Source organism: Ambystoma mexicanum, chromosome 6p, assembly GCF_040938575.1.
Source record: "Ambystoma mexicanum isolate Mex_15411 chromosome 6p, UKY_AmexF1_1, whole genome shotgun sequence".
NCBI classification, from domain to species: Eukaryota; Metazoa; Chordata; class Amphibia; order Caudata; family Ambystomatidae; genus Ambystoma; species Ambystoma mexicanum.
The window spans coordinates 472,061,715-472,089,346 of record NC_090935.1 but is presented as its reverse complement, the minus strand read 5'-3'; the positions used below and the strand labels follow the sequence as shown (position 1 = coordinate 472,089,346).

Genomic DNA, 27,632 nt, shown 5'->3' with positions numbered 1-27,632 from the left:
AAAGGAAGCTTGAAACATTATGGCAACACTCCTACAGCTGAAAATATACTTAAACTCAAACTGTGCGCTACGAACTACAAGAAAGGTATCATCCAATCTAAAAAAAGAAGTCTATAATGACCGAATCTCCAAAGCATGTTCCAATACAAAGGAACTATTTGCAATCTTGCGAGAAATCGAATCTCCCATACCACCACCCGATAAAGTACCCAAAGACCAGCAATGGTGTACTAATATCCAAAATGCCCTCGCAAATAAAGTAAAAACACTACAATCAAAAATTGCTATAAAACAAGCCTCACTCTCTCTTAGAGAAATTCCCAGCATGCCCACGCTCAAACCTAGCCTAACACCCTTCAAATTCTCTAAAGTTCCCACTCATGAAAGTGAAAAAATCATTGCCTCACTAAAACCATCCAATTGCAAAGGCGATCACTGCCTGGCCCAGATAATCAAGGATGCTGCCAGAGACCTAGCCCCCTTCGTCACTAAACTCATCAAAGCATCCTTCTCATAAAGCACTGTCCCAAGTAGCTTAAGAGTCCTGGATTCTCCCCCTGCTTAAAAAACAAACTTTAGACCCCTCCATCTCCACCAACTATAGGCCCATCACCACTGTCCCTTTCCTCCTAAAGATAATTGACAGAGTTGCCTATCTCCAAATCCAAAAATACCTGGAGACTAACCAACTCCTCGGCACTCGTCAATCGGGCTTCAGACCGCAGCACGGCACTGAGACCGCTCTTATAGATCTGAAAGCCCAAATCGACGAGCTCAACGATAAAGGAAACCCAGCTATGCTACTCTTCCTTGATCTGTCGGCGGGTTTTGACCTAGTGGACCACGCAGTACTCTGCAAACACCTAGCGTCAGCCGCCCACTTCTCAAGTGAAGCTATAGCCTGGGTCCAATCCTTTCTCGACAACAGAAGCATGCAAGTTTTCTCCACCTTAAACTCTGCAGACCCTATTCAGACAAAATGTGGAGTCCCACAGGGCTCCTGTGTCTCGCCAACGATGTACAATATCTTTACTAAACCTCTATTCGACAAATTGGACAGACTGGGTGTCACCTACACAAATTATGCAGACGACACCCAGATCCTCATCCCCCTTTCGGGCAATTTCACTGCGGATACAGCTTTAGTAAAAAAAATCTACACCCTCATTCAGGCATGGATGGCAACCCATGGCCTCTGCATGAATGACGAAAAAACTGAGATCCTTATTCTAGGCTCACCCAACAAACATAAAAAACTCGACTCCAGCTCCTTCAATATGGACAGCAACATAATCCCTGTCACCGAAGAGGTGAAAACCCTTGGTTTCTATTTGGATTCCACTTTGTCCCTAAGGAAACAAGTGAACTCCCTGGCCTCATCCACCGCTTATAACGGCAAACATATTAAAGCATGTAGACCCTTCCTCTCACCCGCTAGCAGCATTATCCTAGCCAATGCACTAATTCTCTCAAAACTGGACTACTGCAATGCACTTTATGCAGGCGCAAATAAATACATCATCAATGAACTTTAAACTCTACAAAATAATGAGCTCAGAACGGCCCTGAACCTCCCAGCCAGAGAGCACATTTCGAATGTGCGGAGAAACTACAACTGGCTAAAAATCAGTGATAGGATCACCTTCAAAATTGTCATACTAACAATCAAATGTCTGAACAATTCAGCCCCCCATACCTTAGGGAGAGAATAATAAGAAAAACTGCTGCACGACCAACCAGAACAGCCAACTCTTTCTGCCTCCAAACCCCTAGATTCCGACTAACAAAAACAGGAGGCAAGAGCTTCCCTGTGCAAGCAGCTCAGTACTGAAACGCCCTACTAGTTGAACTAAGAAGGGATCAGCCCTACAACAGCTTCAGGCAGCATACCCGCACCCAGCTTCGACGCAATGACCTTTGAAACTGATGACCCTTTGCATTGTTATCTGATGACATACGTACCCCTCCACTCTTACATGTAAAATGTACATAATGTATTTACTGTATATAAGATGCTACCTTTCTACCCTTACATGTAAAGAATGTATATGATGTAATTACTGTATGCAAATTTTGTTATCTGTATAGCTGCAACCTGTAACCAAGTTCTAAGCATTCTTGTTATTCTGTGCGCCCAGCTACCCAAGGGTTCTCTGGCACCCTGTAAATAAAGAAACAAAACAAACAAACAAAACATTCCGCTGGGGGTGTTAAGCGACTGCTGGTGGTCAAACCCGGACACTCAACGAGTGCAGGACAGTTGCCCCAAGTCAAGACACTGAGCACAGGTGAGGAGTGTAAAAGAGGGGGCGGAGAGCGTGGAAAATCTCTCGAAAGTGCCATTACTCATCATTACTCCATGCCAAATGCTGAACATTGAATATTTGATCACTGATCTCCGACCTGCCCTTTTGCTATTCCATTTAACCTGTGACTGACTAGTACTGGCATGGCAATGATAGCAGTTGCCACAGATGTCGTGGCCTCCATCATCTCACTCCTGCCCCAACTCTCTCCACCCTCAAAATCTCCCTCATTCACCAGGGAGGAAATGTTTATCTGTAAAACGGATGCTAGTGGATCAGCCTTACCCAGACAGTGTCCCAGGTGGCAACAAACCCAGATGCCAGAGCCCCCTGATGATAGCAGGAGAAGCCTATAATCTGATGAAAGAAATCCATGAATTCCTGGGATCAGCCATGTGGGAAAAGGCAGCGGCTAACCAGGAACGCCATTGCAAGGGGAACATTTTGACAAGAGCACTATTAAGTGCAGGGTATGGTCCCCCAGAAGAAAGCTCAGCCACAAGCGTCGCACTTCCTTTGACTTCGCAGAGCAGGAGGGGGTCACACCGGATAAGGTCCCTCTGGGGTTATGTGACCTAATTTCAACTCCTATGGTTGTCCATGCACCCCTTGCTATTTTACCTATAAGCCTTGATCCTAAGCCATGGCCCCTGATGAGCTACCCTCGGGCCCCAGAGGATAAACGCCAGGTGAAGGACAATTGTCCCCCTCCTTTTGTATTTCCAAAACCTGTGGCACTGGCTAATTTCATCATGTAGCTACCAAAGGCAGACTGCTTAGCAAAAGGAATACCTAACTTGAGAAGCCACAGAAATGGGGACTCCGCTCCTAACAGTAACCCCCAAGCACCACCATGAATAAATGGGCCTCATTACAACTCAGAGTTGCATTTTTACCGGCACCCACGAATGGGCAAGAACCGGGTCATGCTGAGTTTGTCGGACCCGGTAATTGCCCATTCGTGGCTGCCGGCAATAAGGGACTCCCTATCCCCATTCGGCCCCGTAGGGCTCAATAGGAATGCGGACCATTCAGAATGGTGCCGGTGCATCTGACGTGCTGTGCTCGTGGTGCCGCTCTGCCCGCCAGGTCAGACCTGCCGGGCTGACAGGTGCCCACGAGCACAGCTCGTAGTATGGCGGTCCGGGGACTACCATACCGGCATGCTTACCGTTACCGTAGTTCCCGGACCGCCATGCTTGTAATGAGGCCCAATGTCTGCAATTTACTCGAGTTGGGAGGTCTGCAGACTGAAAATTGTCACTTTCTGGGAAGTAACCCCCTTGCTATACCTTCACTTGCAACACCTCTCACCCCCATCCCAATCCTCGACCAGGAGCATATACAACATGGCTGTCATTGTTCCCGGGTCCTTTTATAATTGGTGGCCCTTAAGAAACTCTTATTGCTGGTCTTCGACAAGGCCAGAGACATTGGAAGAGGTAACCCAGGGGCCCACAGGTTAAGCAACCAGCTCGACACTAAGGGGCTCGAACCAGGTGCAAGGAAATCTTGTACTACCCCCCTCATGGATGTGATCCAGCCCGCCCTAAGCGGCCCCATGGCACCCACTTGTGTACTGTTGGCTAAAGACCCTGGGGTTCAATCCGACTTTGGCATTAGCCCAACGCCCCGATCACCAGATAGACCCCTCCAAAATCTCTTTGTGGGGGATCCTGAAGCTCCTACCAATGAGGGCATGAATGTCCTGCGAGGGGGTAAGGCCTGAGTGGAGTATGTGAATTTGTTAATAGAAAGAAAACTGTCCTCCCTAGCTGCAAGGCGCCAAACTCACAGGCCCCGAATCCACAAATCCCCCAGTACCAAGACCCGGATGCACAGAAGTCCATGGAGGCCACGAAGACCAGGGGAGGTGTACATGCACAGGGTCCTCAAACGCAGTGTCACCAATGCCGAATCAAGAGCCTCTATCACAAACAAGTGCATCCACTGGTTGTGGACAGTGCATGGGTGCCGGTCATCGATCAGCAAGGACATTCTTTGGTGCAAAAGATGGCTAAACATTGTTGGAACCCCTTATGACTCTATCCGCATAGGATTAAGGGACACTAACTTGGCTAGTGGCTTTTTGGGAATTAATATCCGGCGGGGCCCAAAGCGCAGCACCTTTTTCGTCATTAGCACCTTCCACCGAGCTTATGAGAATCCTACCCATACGGGGAGCTGGTCCCAAGCCATTCATGCTTACCGGAGCCAATGTAGCTGAACTAGGGCCAAGATCCGAGGGGTTATGGACCGGAAGTGGAAACTCCCAGTAATTAATGTCTGTTTTGAGTTCTGTTTCATGATGTATAAATTTTGTTGTGCAACTTTTATGGCGCTCAGCTGAAATAAAGTTAACGTTAAAAGATCCCTATACACTCAGATAATTTTCCCTCTTTTCCTTCAGATCTCTCCAGCATTGGGGGACTCATGCAAGCCTTGGGATTCATTCTGGATTCCTCGCTTCACATGTAGTGTCATTGTTTTGACCTGACTCAAAAATTGACTCAAAAATTGTCCTTCAGATGTTTATTTTTTCCTTAACCTAAGATCTTTCTTCCAGAACAGCATTCCACGTGTGGGTTTTGTCAGGAACACATTCCTGATGGGGGTTCCTTCCTTAATGCACGTTGGCTCCTGAGGCCAGTGTTTCATCAAGGAAATGGCTACTTAACATCTGACTGCCACTTGCAAGCTTCAATTCTGGTCAAGTGTTGCCAACTTTACCAAAACAATGTATTATCTTGACTTCAAGTGGCAGTTGTGCAACTTCTTAAAACCCTGCCAAAGAATGCATTTCATTATTTTAATGACACTGCAACTGCCTGCCCTGTTCTCAATGTGAACAACTTCATCATAGCTCCTTTCCCTTCTAGTGATGATGAATCTGGGGGTCGTGATGCTGAGAATGTATCATTATTATTATTATTGTTAGGGTATTTATTGAGCACAGACCTAGATTTGAGAAGTAACAAAGTGCTTTACAATCATAGCGGGAAGAATAAGGTTAGGGAGCGGAGAAGCCAGATCAGATGCTGTCACTTGCAGTGCTTCTGCATCCTCATGGTTAATATTCGTTGTACTACGGGGTTCAGACTATGCAATATTCTCAACAAAATCTAGACAGACTGCCTCATCACGAGTTTGGTGGTAACCCTTAAATGCGGCGGTAATGCTATTACCGCCGCATATAAGGGTCCGCCAAATCATGGGTCATTATTTTCTATGTTGATGAAGCGAAAAATAACAGACTTCTTTTTTAAAGGTCTGACCTTCTCCAATGGCGATTACTGCACACCATTGTCTGCCTTCATCATCACAGCCATCAAGCCTTTAGATGAGTAGCCGCACCCTCGAGATAGATGGAGATGCAGATTCGTACTCTTGCATCAAATAACTATGACAACTCAGTAGTTTGGCAAAGGGAGTCCGTTTAATGACGAGTACAAAAAACGGGGAGTACAATGAACATCAGCAACCGCTCGATCTTCCTTCTTGTTTTAACTCCACTTAATTTCAGAAAAAACACAGTATTTATATCAAAAACCCGTCATCACTGATCCGCAATCTTAAAAACCCAACATGCAACGTGATTGGTTATAGAAAGGTAATTTTAACATAGGTACTATAACTGTATGTGGTAACGGGGACAGGGGATTGGATGATCAATGTCAGGTGGGGCAACTAAGCTCCTTCCTTCAAAATGGCCACTATGAACATCACTAAAAGTCGACGTCCCATTGGTTCTACTCACTATAGGACCCTAGATTACACGGTCCACTATGATTGGGTTGGCATCAACCCCACTCATGCTTTTCCACTTACGTCTAGCGGCATGCAGAACAACCAGCCAGGTGCAGGGAGTTTGTCTGCACGCCAGCTTCCCTTCAATTATGTTGCAATCAATCATCACCTCAGTGGTCATGTGCCAATTACTGTTTTGTAGTTTGGCCTTGAGTCTGCTTCTCTGTCTGATAAAGTTTAAGGAGTATGGGTATGGCAGGGATCACAGTGAAATTGGCCTCTTCATGTATTTTCATGTATTTGATTATTTAATTCTGCCAGTCTTCTACCATCTGTGACCTATCTTGACCTTTCTGAACAGGATACTCTGTTCTATTCTCCTTAATTGTATCCACTGTCGGCCTTTTCCAGCCAGATACGACCTTGGCTTCTTGGCATGGTCCTTCCTAGCTGGGTTTCTTTCCATCTTAATTCTTGAATTGTTTGCTGCAACACTCTCCTCTTGAGACCTTTAGTAACCTTTGTTTGATTCTGCTTATGTGCGTAGTGGATTTACGCTCATCTATAAAGTGCTTTTGAGATATATATTTGTACATGTTGGCGCTTGCCGCAATCTATTTACTACTGAGCATAGGCAAGCTTAACAATTTCTTTGCTTCTTGCAGTTTCTTGCATCTGTACACGTTTAAACTAACTGAATATTTGCATCGTGCATACATTCTTAGGTCATTATATCTTCTATATGTGCGTCAGTCCAATTTCCTATGATGTCATCATTCGTCTTCCTTTATTATCTTCTTGGCTTCTGCAGGTATTCCATTCTGACAAACGTCATTTTGTCTTGCCTGTAAATAGGGTTTTCTCAATGGGTACCTTACTGTCCAGGTTTTCTTAGGTGTCCGTACTTCAATAGGTTCTGTTACTCTGATAGGTACTGGGCAAAGCCCAAGTGCTGCTCTCTGCTGGTTTATTTGTTCATCATATGTCGCATTTTTTGGCGTGAAAGTACCGGGCACCACCAAGGGGGTGGCTGGAGTCGGGACAATGCTTGGCACTTCCTCTTCACCCGGATTCCCCCCACCCTCCTCCCTTCCCTCTCTCCTGCACCTCTTGTCACTGCACTTGCATGTTCCGAATGTCACAAGGTCTAGTAGAACTGCTTTATCTATTGTTATTGTTACTGCTTATTTACTCCCCTGCTCCCTCCCCACGTTTGTCTTGTGGTTCCTGGAAACACTATTTGTTGTATAGGTGCCTTATAAATATTCAATAAATAAATAAAAATAAATAAACCCAGTGACCATTCCGTACTATTGGGGAACTGTGTTTCCCTACTGTGTAGATCCATTATGCATGGTTCCTGGTTTGAAAGTGAACAATACGAAAAATAGGTTAATATGGAATGATAGACCTCTGAGTAGGTTTATGAATGCCTAGGGTAGGCATGGTCTAGAGCACGAAGAGAAATGTTACTGTTGTTTGTCTTATTCTCTGAAACACTGCAAAATACAATTTTTTCAACTCTTTAGGATTAGTGCAACTCCCAGGTGGAGTAAGTACCTGCCCAAGATTCAGGAGATTAAGAGAGAGCTGCAAAGGAACATCCGAAAGCTCAAAAACACTAATTTGAAGGACCCTGGCTACATTATCTGTATAAGAAAGGAACAGATGAAGTACAAGAACAAATTAAAAAGACTGTGACTCATGAGGCATCAAAGAGCTGGGGAAAGTATTTTCTTTAGTATATTGCAGGAATCTTATAAGAGTTTCTGGAATTTAATAAACGAGCAAGAGAAACCCCAAACGGAATTGCAGGAACATCCTATTGCAGAGGACTTTTGGGTGACTCCTTTCTCTGAGTTATATCATTCGAAGTCTGAACCCTTCTTGCGTCTAAGTGCGTGTGGTTCCTGGGATTCTGACTTTGACTGTATGGACATTGAAATGCCCACTAGGCGGATCATCCAATCAAGAGCCCTGGGACCAAACGCTTTCTTCAATGGAATTTTAAATACTGATCCTTCTGGGCCTCCTGTGGGAAATTACTTTTCAGCATACCCACCTGAGTTCACAAGTAACTTAAAATAAATCATACACCAGCACATGAGGTTGTTCAAAGTTTGAGTGAGGTTTATTCTGCTATGAGCGTGCCTGCATGGTTTACAAATGACCATCTGAATCTCCTACTCTCTCTGTCTTTCCATTGACAAGAAGCACTTGTTTGTACATTTACAACCCATATAGTTTACAACAGGACATTGACTCAGGGCTAAAATTGAACTCCAGCCAGGGTTTCAGCTTACTTCACGCAGCTGCCCCTTGGCAAATATAACACACTGGGCCTTGCTTCGAGAGCACTTGTGAACAGCTTAATCCTAATAAGGACATTGCGTGTTTATGCAGGCTAAGGGCTTCATTAGAAAGAACATGTTCGGAGCTATCTGTTTAGAGAACCTATGTTAAACATCTTCCAAAGCCTATAATTTTAATACATATTTCTAACACTCTGTACTACATAGGGTGTTCAAGTCGGTTTTGTATCACCAAAAATGTCCAGACGGACTCTTGGCATACAGCCATTATAGTACCCATCTTTTAAAAAGGAGACAAACGCAATCCTCTTTATTATAGACCAATAGCTTTCTTACACACAGATTCTAAAATATTTGCATCTCTTGAGGTAGCTGAGATGTCGTCTTGGGCTTTCGGTGTGGGTGTGCTTAAATCAAACCAAAGTGAGTTCAGAAAAAGGGGTGGGGACCCACAGAGAGGGCCTCAGCATAGATCATTTACAGCAGATTACTTGTCAAAAGCATGCTTCTGAGATCTACGCGGTGTCCATTGATCTAACAATGGCTTTTCATAAAATAGAGAGAAATCTGTTGTGGTCTAAATTAAAAAATGGGGCAAACCCAATAATTTGCTGTCAATATTGGTTCATTTGTATTCAGACACAACTTTAAGAGTGAGACTAAGCCAGCAAGCTAACACAACTAAATCCATTTGATCTTCTAACGGGTTGCGCCAGGGCTGCATCCTGGCACCATTATTGTTCAATATCTACTTGTCTGATAGTGGAGAAGAACTTGAAGAACTGTATTTGTCTCCCCTTCTGTGTTTGGATTCAATTGTTCTGGCTCACCTACGCGAATGATATTCTGCTTTTGGATTGTTGTAAGATTGGTATTCTTTGCCTCTTAGAGGCTTTTGGGCATTATGCAGTTACAAATGTCAAGACAATTAAACCCAAGAGATCGAAAAAATTGGTGTTCAAGGCCAGACGTAGCAAAGCCAGCACTTGTTGGAAGTTTAATTCCCAGAGAATTGATGAGGTTCAGAACATAACATATTTGGGCATTAATATATCTGGAAAGAAAGCAAAGTTGCATTTGATTGAGCATATCATTATAAAATCAAAACATATGCTGTGTCAAATGAAAGCTTTACATCACTGATTTGGTAAATGTTACCTTAAACCAGTGATGACATTTTTTTAATCCAAGGTGATACCTGCCCTATATTATGGTCTGTAAGTGCACCATCAGATAATTGACTATAACTTCGATTACATCGAAGGTCTGTTGTAGAAAGCTACTCTGGGTCTTTCGAAAGCGGTACCAATGACAATTATCCAATTCGATTTGGGCCTTATTCCTCTAAACACAATGGTGCTGTGGAAGAAGATTCAACTGTGTTTGAAACTGTGGTTTTAATATCCGCCTTCAAACTCAATTTTTGAACAAATTGATAAAGATAAGGCAATAGTTGAGAATCCTCTCATCCAATCTTGTCAAATCCAACAAAGTAATGTCTCATGCAGTTTGGAAGAAGCTGTAACTAATATTTTGCTGTTGAAGAAAAACTAGCGGTAGTACGATTGGGCTAATACATGTGAAAAACAGTTACAGGAGATATGAAGATCTAAGTATGAGCCATCGGAAATTGGGTTGCTGTGTTCCGTATTTGCAATTGTATCTATCTTGGAAATTTGCAAGCATAATATTGCGCTTTTGCTCAAATCTCTTGCAGACCATAGGAAATAGCATTTTATGGAAAGACAAAGATTTGAGAGGCTCTACTTGTCGCCACTGTTGTTAGGATTTGCAATCCTTAATGCATGTATCGTTTGAGTGCCCAGAACTAGTTAACCTGAGAAATAAAGTCTTTGGCAATTTATTGAAGGGATTAGATTAGACCTTTGGGAGTTCCCATGGGAGCGACTTTATTTGGATCATTGTTCTAGATACATTTTATTTGCTTTATAGCACGATCTGTTAAAGTGGAGTTTTTATTGAATTTTATTTTATTAACTGTTTTAACGAGGTTGGAATTCTGGAGTATGAAATGTAATGTTGTCTGTTTATGATTGACCCATGTAATGATGAAAGGAGTATTATTTTTAGGAATTAATTGATATGTTTTGTTTTGTGTTAAGGTCTATTTATTTAGGCCATGTGACACACTAACAATACAAAAAGAAAATGTGTTGTAATGTCATCACAGTACCTACAAATCCGGGATCTACAAAATTTGATAAATCAGAGGTTTTGGACTACAACTCCCATCAGCCGTAGCCAGCTTTTTAAATAGTAAGGGATCAGAGGAGTTATTGTCCAAAACACCTGGACAGCCACAGGTTGAAGATCACTGCACTTAATAGTGTTAGGGCACTAATTGTTCTCTGAGGGGAATGCTATTTAGTGAAATATGCCTGAAGATGGGTAACCCAATGTAAGTAGCTCCTCTTTATAGAACAGCGTTACTCAAAGTGGTACAGTATTTTATACTCTATTGGATGCATTCGGGTTACCACCTGCCAGAGAGTATTGGTATCGCTCTGGCATAAATGTCTGTGTTATGGTCATTAGCACTGACTTGCAAATGACTGAGGGCAGTGTTTCCTTTTTACTAGCAAATGCAATGCCAAGCGTTGGCATGCTTACGCAGGTGAGTCGCATTGGCTCACAGCCCCATTTTCATTTGCGATGACTGGCTTTGACATGCTTGCACATGCCAGCAGTCCTACATCACAGACCAATATCCAGAAGGAATTCCTTGCTTTGACATGCATGTGCATACGATCTGTAATGCTTTTGACAGAAAAGGGGGTGAGGGGCGCACTCTGGTTCCCAGCTAGGTGTACCGTTCCACAGCCCAGTTGATCTTCTCCTCCTAGCGCTTTCTTGCCTCTTGCAATCATCAGGGAGGCAGTCTGTTCAGTTGTTTGTTCAGGTGTTGATGGTTACTACCAGTGATGGCCTCAAGGAATTCTGGTTGCTGTAGTCATTCAAGTAGCCAGGAACCAACTCACCCTCCAATTACAAAGTGTAAAACCCCAGTTGCTTGTGCATGTGAGCCACCCTGCATCACAGACCGATATGCAGAAGCAATACTGTGCATTGACATGTTTATGCATGTGAGACATCATGCATCACACACCAATGTGAATTGCTCTTTCTCTGCCTTTTGCAGGTTTGGGTGGGTTCCATTACTGAAATAACTCCTGGTGACCTGGCTGCAGAAGACAGAGACTCCGCCCCAGCAGAACTGGTGTATTCCATTACCCCACCTAGTAACGGCCTCCTGGCTCTGAAGGACGCACCAAGCAAAGGCATCCTCAACTTCACCCAGGCCCATATTAATGAGGGGCAGCTGCTGTTTGTACACAACGGTGAGTCCTAGCATGAAACGAGTGTGGTACACTGTATGATTTGGCATTTATTTACAGGTTGCGATGGAAGGAATTGACTCGACTTGGAATCATGTGGGCCTGTCCCTGTGGAGCAAAGGATCCCGTAAGCGGTCAATGGAACACATGTGCCGTCTGAAGGTGCATTACTGGTATTGATTAAAGCTCCGCGGGCGACCTGCTCCATTAGCTATTCTATTTGCTTTGCAGCAGAATGCTGGCCTTTCTTGCATTGACACTTTCACTTATTTAACAAGTAGGAAGGTCAGTATTAACATGCCGCGTTGTGAGATTCCAGGGCAACTTCCACTTGTAAACGAGCATTAGATGTTAGCCACTTTACCCATCTCCTGTAACTGTGGACTGTGGGTGGTGGGGGCGGAGTGGGAGTAGGACTCCTAATCTTCTTCTTGGCCTCCAACTCTGCCCTCTCAAACTAAACAGTGACATAGTTTGTGTGTGGGGGGGGGAGGGGGGCAGGAAGCCTGAATGGGCAGTGAATTGGTGGCATTAAGGTTCAGAGTCCCGAAGTTGGAAAAGAAAGAGAAAAAAGCAGGTAAAGTTCTAACCACCTGGTTTAATGGACTGATTGCGTTTCGACATTTTTCCTCGTTGGGAAGGTAGTGTTCTTGTCCTATTCTCCCTTTGCCCTGGTGATTTGTATACAGTTTTTTTGTCAATATTTTATAGCATGTTGGCACCTTTGGTGGAATTTTACACCCACCATGGCAAAGGGCTCTTCTGTGTGCCTATTGTTATTAAAAAAAAGCTATACACTACATTATTGGTTGTTGTTCTTATATACTGATGTTTTCCTGGCAGGGGAGGATAGCTGACTCGGGCGGATAGCTCAGGGGCAACACGCTCACCTTGGAAACACACGATGCGGAGCAACACAAGTTTGATCCCCGGGTCCGCACTTAGAAACCTCCGGCTATTAAGCGTGTTATAAATAACCTTTCATATCACATCAGTATCCTCCTATTCCACACTGTGTATAAAAAATAGATACTACTATAAAGGTCTGTGGTATTATTATGTTACTATTATTATTATTGATATTATTTATCTCTTTATATAAAAGGGAAATGTGTGGATATGTGTGTGTGTGTCCCTTCGAAATGTTCAGCATACTTCCCAACATGCTCCAAACCTGAAATGTGGCATGTGGGCATGTTCCATGGTGTAGACAATATAAAAAGTATAAAGTATACATTTTTCTAATTGATTTTTTTAAGCAATCTGCAATGCTTACCCATGTCATATGGCGCTTTGCGCTGTAGTTCTGCGGTAGTTGTAGGTTCATTGTTCCTAAACGTTCAACACTATCAGCATTCTCGCTAATATTAGCGGTACTCTCTTTTTAAGTCATGCGGATGACACTATACAGTGCTTTTGTAGGGATGCGGATCACAGGACATGGCGCGTGTCTCTTTAGGTAGTGTCTGCAATGACATCGTCTGTCACATCGGGGCATAAATCACAGAAACTTTATTGCCCACGGAAGTTGATGATAGTATGTCATCTCAACAGTGTGATTCTTACATTCTTCAGAAGTACACGTAAGGGTACGGCACTTCAAACGTACATTCTTCAGCCCTACACGTATGGCACTTTGTTGAGGTTGCTGCTGCCTTAGTTGTAGATCGGGGGACAAATAATGTTGCTGCGCAATCTCAACGCTGCAACTCAAAGTAGATGGAACCGATTTACGGGATTTATGCTTTTCTCATGGTCCGCTTTGTGGCTTGCTCCAGAGTTGGATACAGATACACTTTGTTCAAACTAGGTCCTACTGGAAAGGCTAGCAATATTGTCTAAAAGAAGCATTGGTTTAGTACATTAAATAAAATTCAAACTAGGACTGAAATAGGAATTACCATGCGAAGCACGGGTACACCTGCTAGTTTATGTATATACAAGAGCAACAATGCTCTTTTGATCACAAAAGAAGATACAATAGAAACTAAATCAGATTTGACAAGAAACAGTGAGCGTCCTACAATGTGTTGAGTTTGAGTGACATTCTGATCAATTTGTGGAGGGGAGTAAATGGAGCAGTTACTCAGGAAAATACATGAGTGCATATACATAGATTAAAGACCTTGGACATTTTTAAGTGCAGGTTGGTGGTACGGCCAGCTGTGCTCAGGACGTGACCATGATGGGTGAAGTGCTAGAGTGGAGGCAGAGGAAGTCAGGGACAGAGGAAGGTTAGCGGTGAGGGTAACATGTTAGCTAGCAGGCAGATGAGAGGAATGTTAAGAGGGTTTCTCTGAGGCTTCTAGTTTGGTGTTGCATGTGAACTGTTTCGGGGCTGTCCAGGGGAAGATAATTCCATGCAAGTGGAGCAAGAAGAGAGAAGGAACAGAAGCAAGAGGTAGCACAGGGAGGGTGAGGAGCCACAAGGGTAGTCGACAAGGCAGAACAGAGATTACGAGAAGGCTTGTAGGGCTGGATAGAGGAGGATAGATACAGTGGTGCCTTACCGTGGATAGATTTGTGAACCAGGAGAAGACATTTAAATCTGTCCCTGTTTTGCATCGTCAGCCATCCACCCTGGTGATGGTACGGGAAGTAGGTGTGAAGTGAGGGAGTTCAAAGTGAGTCCTGGTAGCGAAGTAAATCATCTTTTCGAGACGACAGAAAGCATAGTTGGAGAGACCAACGAGGATGCTGGCACAGTAGTCCAGTTTAGAGAAGACAAGAATGGTTAAGAGATGCTTGGCTGGGTTGAAAGAAAGGAGGTGCCTGATTTTCCTAATGTTTAGAAGTTTGAGGCGAACTGCTGTTCCAGTTTTGGAGGTGAAAGTAGAGCAGGTTTGAGAAGGGTCATAGATGATTCTGAGGTTTCTAGCTGAACAAGAGTAGGGGAGAGTGTCAGGTGGGAACTTGATATGCTGAGGAAGAGATGAGAGAGAGCTTTTGGCAGGGAAGAAGAGCACCTCTGTTTTGGTAGAATTTAATATCAGAGAGTGCAATGCCATCCAATATTTAATGGAAGAGTGACAGTTGGAAATTTTGATAGAGCTCAGAGGAGAGTTCAGGAAAGAAAAGAAGATATGGGTGTTGTCCATGAAGAGTTGGTACGAGAACCCAAAGAAAGAGAGTGCCCCAATAGCAGAGGTGTAGAGTGTAAAGTGGAGGAGACCCAAGACAGAGCCTTGTGGAACACCAGTTAGAGTAGTGAGTTCAGATTTGCTGTTGCTCCAGGAGACTTAACCTTTGCGAGATACCAGATAAGGTTCAATCCAGGCAAGGGCTTGATCGCCAATTCCAAGCAGAAAGAGTGTTAAGGAAATCATAGTGATCGACAGTGTTAAAGGAAGCAGACAGGTCAAGGAGAATTAGGATAGAGATTAGGTTGGGGTGCTTAGCAGAGGTGATGAATTTGGACACATTCATGAGAGCAGTTTCTGTGGAGTGACAGGATCAGAAACCTGCTCTTAAGGGGTCTGAAAGATTGTAGATGCCTAAGAAATTGGTAAGCCAGTGAATCACAACCCTTTCAACCACTTTAGAGTAGTGCAGAAGGAGAGACACTGGGTGAAAATTAGCTGATAGGTTCAGGTCAGCCCCTTGTTTTTTTTGGGGAGGGATGACAATGGCTGTTTGGAAAACAGAGGGAAAGCAAGTGGAGTCAAAGGACAGGTTGAAGAGCTCAGCGAGGTGAGAGACCACTAAAGGGGCAATAGGCTTGACTAGCTGAGGGGCAAGAGGGCCTGATGGGGCACAATCACTGTTAGCCTTCATCAGTAGAGATGGCACTCTGTCAGTATTAGTGTGACTAAAGTGGGAGATGGAGGCAGAGGATGATGGTAGAGTAGGTGGTGTGTAAAATGTAGAAGGAGGGAGTGTGAGGAAGGTCAGGAGAAAGTCTCCACTTTTGAAAAGATTTGCAACACAGCATTCAGCTTTGTCATTTTTGTAAGACTTGAGTTGATAGTTATAGACTTAGGAGCAGTGAGTTTGGGGTGCCCTGTATTGTATTGAGGATGGTTGGTGTGAGAGGCAATGAAGGTAAGGCAGAATTCCCTTTTCGCTCTATCAAGTCTTGTGAGTGAGTATGCCTCCATTTGCGCAGCAACTGATGCATATCTCTGCAGAGAGATCATACGAATGGGGTTGGCCCATGGTTGAGGATGGTGAGACTTGGGGGTGAAAGTAAGCAGTGGGAAGTGGGAGGATAATAAGTCATATAGTAGGGATTGGAAGCTGGAGAAGGTAGTGTCGGTAGAAGAGGTATCGGGTCTGAAGGAGTAGAGTGAGAACTGTAGGTCAGAGAGAAAGGGGGAATCGCAGAACGTTTACATTTCCTTTTAGTAATAGGTGAAGCAAGTGGTGAGAAAAGGTCAGAGTGATAAAAGGAGATGGTAGCTGGAAACAATTGAGTGATCAGATATGGATGGTGCGACAGTAGTACTGAAAGGGGCGCCTACAGGACCCTGACGTCTATGGAAACAAGGCGGGTCACCACACACGATAAAGACGCCAGACACGAGGTTGTATTCCCAAAGCTAGGGTTTCATTGCAAAGCAAAAGTCTCAGTTGGCCAACTCGGTCTCACGCCCCGCGACATGTATCTCTAGACCTCGAGGGACGCAAGAGAGTGAATTACGTACATCAGTTACATATATACAGAATGCATATCAAACAATCAGCTATGACATGGTTAACACCCCCCCCCCCTTATTGGGTTTCTTTGAACTTGGTGTGATGATGGACATCTCCGACCACTATGACACCTTCAAACATCTATTCTAGTAACAATTTGCAATTTGTGAGTGCGAAGGCATCTTTCGGTTATTGAATAGAACACAGCGCTTCTGTTCTTGGAAGCGAACTACATACGGGGGGGGAGTTGCATTCTGGACCTTGCTATCTATCAGGTGCTATTCGCGTCCTGGGAGCCGACATGCTCTAGCGGGCTCAGCAAAGGGGGGCCGTTAGAACAGCATAATTCAAGCGTTTAGCGGTATTATTCTAACATATTCTACCATATAACGAGACTGGCTGGCAGCTGTGAAATGATTAAATGCCCTGCAGCTCTGCTTCAAGGCTACATTCGGGAGGGAGCCGGGCATTCTTCCTGGCGCTGCCTACGTTTGTGTTTCAGCGAACTCTTGTTATCCTTATGGCCCTGCAGTCTTGTCCTTTTCACATACAGACAACAATGTTCCACAGTCGAGCAGTGTAAGCGAAAAATATACTGCGAAGTAATAGGAACAGAAAGCAATGAGCAATGGTTAGAAAACAAAATGGCGATTCTTGCTACACCAAAATGGCCGTTCATTGGCAAACTCGAAAACCTATATTCTGTCATATCGTGCATGAGACGGTTGGTCCACGGCCACCAAAATGCGTTTGTGGTCTCAAAGTAGAGGTATCTGTATTTCTAGACTGACAAACCCTCCTTTGGCCGTATGCCAAACGTCTCATCTACTTATTGAAACCTCCTCTAGTGATGATGTATATGAAGTACTTATGTCTGAGTCTTGCATGCTATAGTGGACATCATTGTCTACATCAATATCTATTGCCATCAACTCTTTCACTGCTCTCATCTCATTTGGGTCTGGGCTAGTTCGATCATGAGGTTGTTTTTTTTTGTTATCATATGCATGCATCCTTCCGTACATCCCTCAGTTACCTCTGCGCAAACTATGGGTAAACAATGTATACAACAACAGCACGTTAGGAATATTCCGAACACCACTACACATATTGAGATCAACTTCCATCCCCAAGATCGTAGTATTCCCCAAAACCAAGATCCTATTCCCCAGCTCCCTTCTCCCGTGGGGAGTTCAGAGCTTAGAACGTGCATTTTCTTTATTGATTCAAAGATCGTGGGGGAAAAGTCATCGACATAAACGCAACATGCTGATCCCACTATTTTGCAAATTCCCCCACGATCAACCAGGATTACATCGAGAGCCATTCTATTTTGCAGCGTCATTAACCTTATTCCTCTTTCTTCCAACGTCATGTTAAATAATATCTGTTGTTGTGTTTATTGTATTCTTTAGGATTCTGGACAGTTGCCTTATATTATAGGAGTTCACTATCTGTCCTAAGAATGGAATGAATGATTTTGCTACATCAGTTGCTATTAAAATACCTTTGTCAGTCCTTTTGACTCTAGTTCTGGAAAATCTGGCCATGGCTGCTGTTTCTAAGAGGAATACTCCTGGGAACAGTAGCCCTAGGTAACATGTACCTCCCTAGTTTCTGGGCAACCAAGGGTATGCTTTCTCTCCACATATAAAATAAACTGGATCACCTACGTATACTGGTTCTATTTCCCATTTTAGTACCACTGTATTCATACAACCAGTATATGTTCCGACTGAAAGAGCCTTTCTTTTTTAGACAAAAAGGGACAGTCCCTGCGCTATAATTCACTGTGTAAGATGGGGGAATTGCATCTTTGTCCCCGTCTGTTCTGACACGAAAGGTCATTAGAGATGTTTTTTCTGGCGGGGATAATCTATCTCGTCTATTTTGTTGTGTTATCTTCCATGTACTTTTCCTCGTGGGCTCTGGGGCTATTACTTGTGCTTTATGGAAAATGGAACAACCCACAGGCTTCATTATTATCTCCTCAAACTCATTCATGTTGGTTCTGTCTAATTGACCCATATTACTCTCATTCCATTTCCGATAGAACATTGCACCTAAAGATGCACTACATGCAGAACTTAATGGTAATGGCTGCACATACCACCCTATTCCTTTTCCGGCATGCTGTGGTAAATGGGCACATACCCAACAGTTTGTTTTCTTTAGGATTGCATGTGTCATGTTCATTATCAGAAGTAAGGTGTTATTTCCAAAACCTTCCCTGTGTTTTTCTTCCATTGGGGGTAGGGTATAAGTGATCACCTGAACCGGGCTTTCAGTAGTGGATATATTAATTATTGGTAAACACATTTCTAATGGGTGTATTGTTTCTACCCACCATAATATTAGGGCTGTCGATATTGGTGCTACCACGCTCATAAAGCACATTATTATCGTTAGTGCCAGCATACAATTTGTTTTACCATGCGTTTTTCTTAAACTTATAGTCTTTATAACTGACTCATTCTCAGCGGTGGTAGTGCAGGAGGAGGCTGGAACCGGTCCCGGAATGTTTCTCGTCGTCCTTCTTCTTCCTTATCACAGTTTGTTGTGGATACCTCTCTTCGTCGAGCTTACTCTGATGCCTAAATTCAATGGAATTCTCACAATTCAGTTTTGCCTGTCCTTTTTAGCCTGGATTCGATTATTCGTTTTTAGGCGAGATCACATGTCTCTTCTTATACTGCTCAGAGGACCTTGTGATCAGTTATTGCCTCAGTATCATGTGCGCCAAGCTCGTCCGCTCTGGTTCCGGACACATGTACTGTTAATCAATTATCTCACTTGCCATAGTACCATGTGCGCCCAGTTTGTCCATTCTGGTTCAGGACACGTACTTTTTATGATCGCACCGAGGAGCCGCGAGTCTTGAATTGTCCGATTTGCACAATTCTCACGCTTCTCTCCTCTACACCCCTGGTTCCTTCTCCGTCCATGAGCTGAACCAGGGTTTGACATAAACACCAAAAAAGACTGCGGATCACTTTGTCTTCCGAGGCTACAGGTTGTATCGCCTTGCTCCTGGTATCGTATGATCCGTGAACAGTGCCGGTGCACTTTCAGATTCAGGCTTGAAGTCAGCCTGTGGCGCTACTGCAGGTGCTGGTGTGCGCCGCGCCAATGATGCAGATCTGTTTTTTGGCGTGCTGGCAAGTGCTGGTGGGTGCCAAAGGGGTACACTATTTGGTTTTGCTGGTATCTGCAAGGCAGATTTCACGTCGGTCAGCAGTGATGTCGATTCTGCTGAGCAACGTTGGGGCACTCTTTGCCCTCCCCCCTTTTTGGCAATCGTCTCCGGCTTTGTTTCGAGTTTCACTTCTCGTTTTGGCAGATTAGGTGGCTGCTCACTGGCAACAGTTTCTTTCGTTTCTGGGACCGCTGTCTCTTTCCAGTCATCAGTATCAGGCAAGACTTTCAGTGCAGTTGGAATCTTTTTGGCATGGGTGGCATGGATCCACGACTTCCTTCCATCCACCCGTATTGCCGTCTGCGTCGCCAAAAGTACTTGATGGGGCCCGCGCCACCTAGGTGCTAATGATGACTTTCTTTCAAAGTGTTTTAGCAGCACCCAGTCTCCTGGTTCCAGCGCGTGCCCCGGACCGGTATACCGTACTGGTAATGCCTCCTGCACCTGCTGATGAATCAAACGCAATTTCTGCATTGAAAGGCCACAATAAGTACTAAGCACAGGATGTTCTATCTCACTAAGTCGTTTTGGCTGAGGTGCGCACCAAACATTTGCCGGCCTCCCCATTACGATTTCGTACGGGGAGAGCCCTGTTTTAGCCTGTACAGACGTACGCATGCATAATAGTGCTATTGGTAATGCATCCACCCAACTCAACTTGCTTCCTGCACAAATCTTGCTAATCTTTGATTTAAGAATCCCGTTGTGCCTCTCCACAAGACCGGCACAACTCGGATGCCTTGAACTATGGAATCTCTTATCCATCTGGAGACCAGCACATATCTGTAATACCACTGCACCCACAAAATGCGGTCCATTATCAGACCATAGGACCCGGGGCAAGCCAAATCTGGAAAAATACTCATTCAACATTACTTTTGCCGTACTTATTGCTGTGCAATCTTTTAAAGCATATGCCTCCACCCACTTACTGAATGCACAGATTACCACCAAGACGTATTTTAAGTTTTGGCACCTCTCCATCTCTATGAAATCAAAATGAACTACCTCAAACGGCATGGAGGGTGGTCCAAAACTGCCTGTTGGAGTCACTGTTTCCTTTCCTACATTGTGTTGTAAACACATGATGCAGTTCTGCACTAACCTCTCTGCATTCTTTTTTTATGTTTACAGTCTGCCATACTGTAGAAAGGTGCTGTATCATTTTCTTGGCACAGATGTGCGTAGGTCTGTGGGCCATTGTGATCATTGCAGTCACATATGAATTTGGCAACATCCAGTTTCTAGTTCCCTTGTCCACCCACCAACCCTCCAAATCCAACTCAGCAGATCCCTCTGCCCATCCCTGTATTTCATCGGCCGTAGCCTCGGCCTGCATTTCTTTGACAGTCGCAACTCCATCTTCTATCATGCAGGGTACTTCCTCTGTCTGAACCGTCATCATCTTGGTATTCAAATCAGTGGCAGTTTGTTTCACAATTCTGTCTGCAAACGCGTTTCCCTCTCCTATTTTGCATGTTACTTTTTTATGTGCCTCACATTTCACTATTGCTAGGCGCTTTGGAAACGTGAGTGCAGACAGCAATCGTACAATCAAAGGGCCATGTTGAATTCTGGCACCATGTGATGTCAGAAACCCGCTCTCAGCCCAGAGTCGACCAAAGTTATGAACCACTCCAAACGCGTACTGACTATCAGTGTATATATATATATTCACATTCAAATTTTCAGAAATCTCGCAGGCTCTGGTTACTGTTATTATTTCCGCGGCTTGTGCTGAATTATAGGGGATTCTTTTACATTCTACAACACTCTCTAGGGTTGTGATAGCGTATGCGGTAGTTGTCGTGCCATCTGGTAATTTAAAACATGAGCCGTCACAAAATAACTCCATCTGGCTCTTTCTGTGGAATATCACTTAAATCAACTCTTCCCTTGGTTTCTTCCTCAGTGACCATTAAGCAATTGTGGGGGGGTGATTCATTCTTCCCAATTTCTTTCATGGTTAGTGGCATTAATTCTGCAGGATTCAAAGCGCTACACCTCATAATTTGGATATGGGGCGCGAACAAGATAATCTCATATCTTGTCAATCTAGCAGAGGTGAGGTGTTGCGCCTGTGTCCTATTTAATAGAACGTCTATGGCATATGGCACCATCAGAATTAAAGTCTGCCCCAATACCATTCCTTCCGTTTGTTTCACTGACGCAGCAGCCGCCGCGACAGATCGCAAACATCGTGGTAGTGCGCGCGCTACAGGGTCCAGGGCAGAAGAAAAATAGCCGCACGGCCTATTTCTTCCACCTTGTTCCTGTGTCAAAACCGCCAATGCACATCCTTCACTTTCACACACAAATAGTCTAAAAATGTTCTCATAGTTCGGCGTACCTAAAACTGGAGCCGAGCATAATGCAGTTTTCAATCCATCAAATGCTCTCTGACATTCCTCATCCCACTGCAAAGGCATAACCGCATCTTTTCTCGTCAAATTCACTAAAATTAACGCAAAATTGCCAATCCATTGTCGGCAATATGAAGCCATGCCTATTATGGCTCTGACTCCTTTTTGTGTCTTTGGAATAGGCATACAAGAAATACTTTCTATGCGTTCTGGCGTTAGTCTTCTCCCTCCTTTTGAAAGTAGGTAACCCAAATAAGCCACCTCCTTTCGATTATACTGAAATTTCTTCAAACTAGCTTTATGACCATGTGCCGCTAGGTGTGACAGTAGTAATACTGTGCTTTCTTTACAAATCTCCTCTGTGTCTGCAGCTAGCAATAAATAGTCTATGTATTGCAAAAGTACACAGCCCACAGGTAATTCCAGCATGTCCAGTTGTTCTTTTAATGCTCTACTGTAAATACTTGGACTTTCCGTATAACCTTGCGGAATCAGCGTAAATGTAAATGATCGTCCTCCTAATGTGAACGCAAACAAATAGCTACTGTCCTTGTCCACTGGAATACTAAAGAATGCGTTTTTCAAATCTATTACACTAAAATATTCTGCTGAAACAGGTATCATTGTCAATATTGTAGTGACGTCTGGCACTAGAGGAAATTGCAGATCTACTACCTTATTCAATGCGTGTAGATCAATTATGAAATGGTATGGTACCTCATTACCTCCTTTTTTATAAACCGGAAGAATCTGGCTGTTGCATGTACTGCCTGTGATTTCCTCTATTACCCCTAATTTCACCAAATTGGTAACAATACTCTTCAATCCTTTCTCACCTTCAACCGAAATTTTGTATTGGGGTATTCGCGGTAGGGTAACACCTTCTTTTAAAATAATCTTTACTGGCTCTGTCTTTAAACATCCCACATCGTTGTCATGCATTGCCCATATACAGGTTGGTACTTAACTTAGTTCCCCTGGTAACGCTTTGGACATGAATTCTGTCACAGGGGCATCGTGTGGCCATATCGTTAGAAACACTCCGTCTGCCGTGCAATGTATAACAGAACCTAGTTTTTTCAACAAATTTAATCCCAACAAATTTTCTCCACAGTTTTCTGTTACAAGGAAAGGACAATGTTCGGTGAATGGTCCTATGGTAACTGGGACTGGTTTGGACACTGGGTTTATGACTGGTGTACCTGCGAGCCCTACGGAAATATTCTTTTGCCCTGACAGTGGTATATTCGGAACCAAGTGATGGTCTATTGAACACTTCTGTGCTCCTGTATCTACAAGAAAGTGGTGCTCCTCATTCCCGACTCTCATTTCTACGTAGGGTCCTCTCTGATTCACGGGAATAGACACTGGTTCCGACCCCTGTCCTGGGCTGTCCTATTGGGGAAATAACACATCGTCCGATGTGTAATCATTACGATTACTGTAATACGTGTTTGGCTGTGTATCGAAAATATTTCCACTCTTCCCTCTATTTCCCCCACTCTGATTTCCATGTTGTTGATTTCGCTGTCCCTGACTCTGGTTTGGGGCATTTTGCTTTTGGCCTTGGTTTTGATTACTTCCGTTATTATGATGCTGCTGCATACTATTCCTATTTGGTCCATTCGCTCCTGGGTGTCCTCTATGCTGTCTCCTCTGACCAGACCCATTTCTATTCTGTAGATGCAGGCATTGCGCTCGCCAATGTCCTTCCTCTTTACAATATGCACACTGATTTGGCCCCACTGTGCCCCATGCATATTCAAACTACTCCTTCCTTGTGCGTTCCTTCGCCCTCTATTATGTCCTACTACTTGCTGCATTAATACCTGTGTTTTAATTAGACATTCCTTCAAGTCTGCCCCACCTGTTTTAGCAATGATAATTCGTTCACCATCTCCTTCTGCCCCGGCGATGGTAACTGCTGCCGTTTATTATGCGACCCCTTTTCCCCCTTCCCAGGTCTCCCGACTTCCCTACTCCTGTACGCAGGTGTAGTAAACACTTTGATAGGTGCAGTAAATGTTTCGACATAATCACTATCTAATTCATCTTTAAGCTCAAAAAGTCTATACACATGTTCTCTCTGCTAATGCATTCAAATCTAACAATCGCTGCTTCCATTTCTCCACCAAATATTCACCCATGCATTCCAACACTACCCGTCTTTCGTTGCTTCTACGGAAGTCATATATCGAAGCCAATGTTGCCGTCCCATCATTCCCGTCTATATACATCTCTGCCTGTTGCTGCAATTCCACCTTCCTTTCTTTGCTGATTACGCTGCGGGTTACCCTCGTGCACTCCCTTTGGTCAGTCCCGCCTCTTGCCCCCCCGGTTTCAACTTCAACCCCGGGAGGAACGGACAGTACCGAGTCTGTGTCTAAGGCGGGAGGTGCGGATGGGACAATGGGAACAGGGAGTGTCTGTTGTGGGCCTGGTTGGCTAATAGGAAGTGTTATATGCGCGGTCTGTGGCTGTGGGAGGGCTTCAGCTACCGGAGGGGGAGCTTGGGCTACGGGCGGGGTCTGGGCAATAGCTACTGACGTATCTGGTCTTACTTCTGATCTTGGGCTTTGTTTTGTATGGGTCAATATATTTTCTATCAATTCATCTGCTATGTGTAATTCTCGTTGTGGGTATATCTTTTCTATATTCAACTGGTCACGCCTGCCTGCCCTTTTTAGACTCTCAGTCCACTCCTCCTTCTTTTTCTTCCGCTACCTCACCTTTTGATTTATGTCTGCGCGCATGCTTTGCTCTGCTTTTAAATCGGAGCATTGCTTCCTTTCTCCAGTCTTTAATAGTCTCAAATGCTGCAGGATGCGCTTTCTTTCTTATCAACACCCTTTCCAAGTTATCTATCCTCGCCATCTCAAAACTACCATTAATCGGCCACTGATGGTCTTGTTGCTTTCTGGTTTGCCTATGCCAAGTCTCACAGAATATTATCGCACCCACTCCATACTTCACATACATCTCATACGCCGGCGTTCCCCCACGTGGTACAATTTGGCCATCTTCCAAAGATTGTCTACCACAGCTGAAAAACCCTGCTAGGGTGGACAATACCGCAGTAATGTTTCAACCTTCCCCCTGGTTAATCAACCTTACCTACGGCGTTTGATTTTGCAAAGTCAACTCTCAACCAATATCAGGATGCTTTGAATCGGGGAATGACTCACCTGACAAATCAAGTCGTCTGTATACTGACGCACCAAAGGACGTCGTGTCTGCGTTTCTTGGCTTCCGCCTCGTTTCGGGACCCTTGCCTCCTTGTTCTCTAGCCAGGCACGTCGATCAGGGATCATATGTGTGCATATCTGCAAAGGAGTCTCATCACTTTTACAGGGCGCCCCGAACACCTCTTGATCCCGGCTCGATCGTCCCATCCTTGCCGTTCTCTGCCTTTCTCAATTACAACGTTACGCGAAGGAACGAGTGGGGGAGGGTCCCTATTCGGGCGCCATCTTGAAAGGGGCCCCTAGGGGACACTGACGTCTATGGAAACAAGGCGGGTCACTTTACACGATAGAGACGCCAGACATGAGGTTTTATTCCCAAAGCTAGGGTTTTATTGCAAAGCAAAAGTCTCAGTTGGCCAACTCGGTCTCACGCCCCGCGACGTGTATCTCTAGACCTCGAGGGACTCAAGAGAGTGAATTACGTACATCTGTTACATATTTACAAAATGCATATCAAACAATCAGCTATGACATGGTTAACACCCCCCCTTCATTGGGTTTCTTTGAGCTTGGTGTGATGATGGACATCTCCGACCACTATGACACCTTCAAACATCTATTGTAGTAACAATTTGCAATTTATGAGTGCTAAGGCATCTTTCGGTTATTGAATAGAACACGGCGCTTCTGTTCTTGGAAGCAAACTACATACGGGGGGAGTTGCATTCCGGACCTTGCTATCTATCAGGTGCTATTCGCGTCCTGGGAGCCGACATGCTCTAGCGGGCTCAGCAAAGGGGGGCCGTTAGAACAGCATAATTCAAGCCGTTAGCGGTATTATTCTAACATATTCTACCATATAACGAGACTGGCTGGCAGCTGTGAAATGATTAAATGCCCTGCAGCTCTGCTTCAAGGCTACATTCGGGAGGGAGCCGGGCATTCTTCCTGGCGCTGCCTACGTTTGTGTTTCAGCGAACTCTTGTTATGCTTACGGCCCTGCGGCCTTGTCCTTTTCTCATACAGACAACAATGTTCCACAGTCGAGCAGTGTAAGCGAAAAATATACTGCAAAGCAATAGGAACAGAAAGCAATGAGCAATGGTTAGAAAACAAAATGGCGATTCTTGCTACATCAAAATGGCCGTTCATTGGCAAACTCGAAAACCTATATTCTGCCATATCGTGCATGAGGCGGTTGGTCCACGGCCACCAAAATGCGTTTGCGGTCTCAAAGTAGAGGTATCCGTATTTCTAGACTGACAGTACTAGTGGCTGAGAGAGAGGCAGAGAAGAATATAAGATCTAAAGAGTTCACCCCAGTGTGGGTAGGTAAGTTATGTACAGAGTGGAGAGTGTGGTGACTAGAAAAAGACTGAAGTTCAGATTTCTGAGAAGTGGTTGGAGAGGTAAGGTTAAAGTCACCTAAGAGAATGAGGTGATGTTTAGTGGAAAGACAACCCAGGAGTTCACCAAGATAATCAAAGAATGGACCTTTGGGACCAGGAAGGCAATAGATGGAGATGATGTGACCCGGGTGAGGCAGAGCAATAGCAGAGATGGAGAATTCAAACGATGTAGGCAAGGGCGTGGAATTGCAGATTTGAGAGGCATTGAGGTGTAAAAGAGTAGGCTGCCACCTATGCCAGTCAGTCGAGGAGAGTGAATGAAAGATAGTTTTGAGTCGTGTAGGGCTGCCAGAGTGGCAAGGTCAGATGGGAGAAATCCAGGTTTCAGTGATAGCAAGAAGTTATATGGAAGGAGAGCTGGAGTGAAAGTAGTCGGTGATAAAGGAGGTTTGGTTTCATGCAGCCTGAGTACTCCAGAGTGCAATGTTCAGTTGATGACTTCGAGAAAGAGAGGCAAGGTGAATAGGTGTTAGAGGAGGTATGGTCATCTGTTAGGCTTTGTTTGTTGGAAGGAGGTGGAAGAAAGATGGAGTAGTGGGAGTTTCGAGTTGTGAGTTTAATAGGGACAGGAAGGGAGGAAGTTGTAGCATGATTGGAGAAAGCATAGGGAGAGGTGAGTAGGCGGAGCAGGAGTGAATGCATTAAAAGTGAGTAGCAGTGTGGAGCGACAGTACAGTAATTGGGAAGCTTTGGGTACTCACAGATGCAACAAGGAGAAAGACAAATGTAAAGGCTCATAGGCTAAGGGGCAAAGAGGCTGGACAATGGCTGGTCTTCACCCTTCACTGGGACACCTCTGGCTGGACACCCCTAGGAAGTTCTAAATGGATGACACACACTCTTGTCACCTGATCGCCTAGTCCATCAGTAGTTGGTCTCTGATATTATATTATTATTGTTATTATTAGTAGTAGTATTAGAGAAGCAACAGAGCGCTTTTCAAGTCCTAACATGTAACTTGTTGCATAAACGCAGATAATAATTTAGTATTTATATAGTGCTACGAACCCTCAGGCATCTGAGCGCTGCTTATTATTACCCACGGTGTGTGGTGCTCATTTATCGACCTCGGAAGGATGAAAGGCTGAGTTTGGCCCTGCCGGGCTCCGAACCTGCGTCCACG

At 44.4% G+C, this 27,632-nt stretch overlaps 1 protein-coding gene across 1 annotated transcript in view; it reads left to right on the top strand.

Moving 5' to 3' along the window:
- LOC138511528 (chondroitin sulfate proteoglycan 4-like) overlaps positions 1-27,632 on the top strand; it is a 479,770-nt gene that overhangs the window by 246,651 nt on the left and 205,487 nt on the right. The window contains exon 6 of the mRNA XM_069627268.1: positions 11,526-11,724. Within this exon, the coding sequence (XP_069483369.1) occupies positions 11,526-11,724 (199 nt within the window). The remainder of the gene's footprint in view (positions 1-11,525; positions 11,725-27,632) is intronic.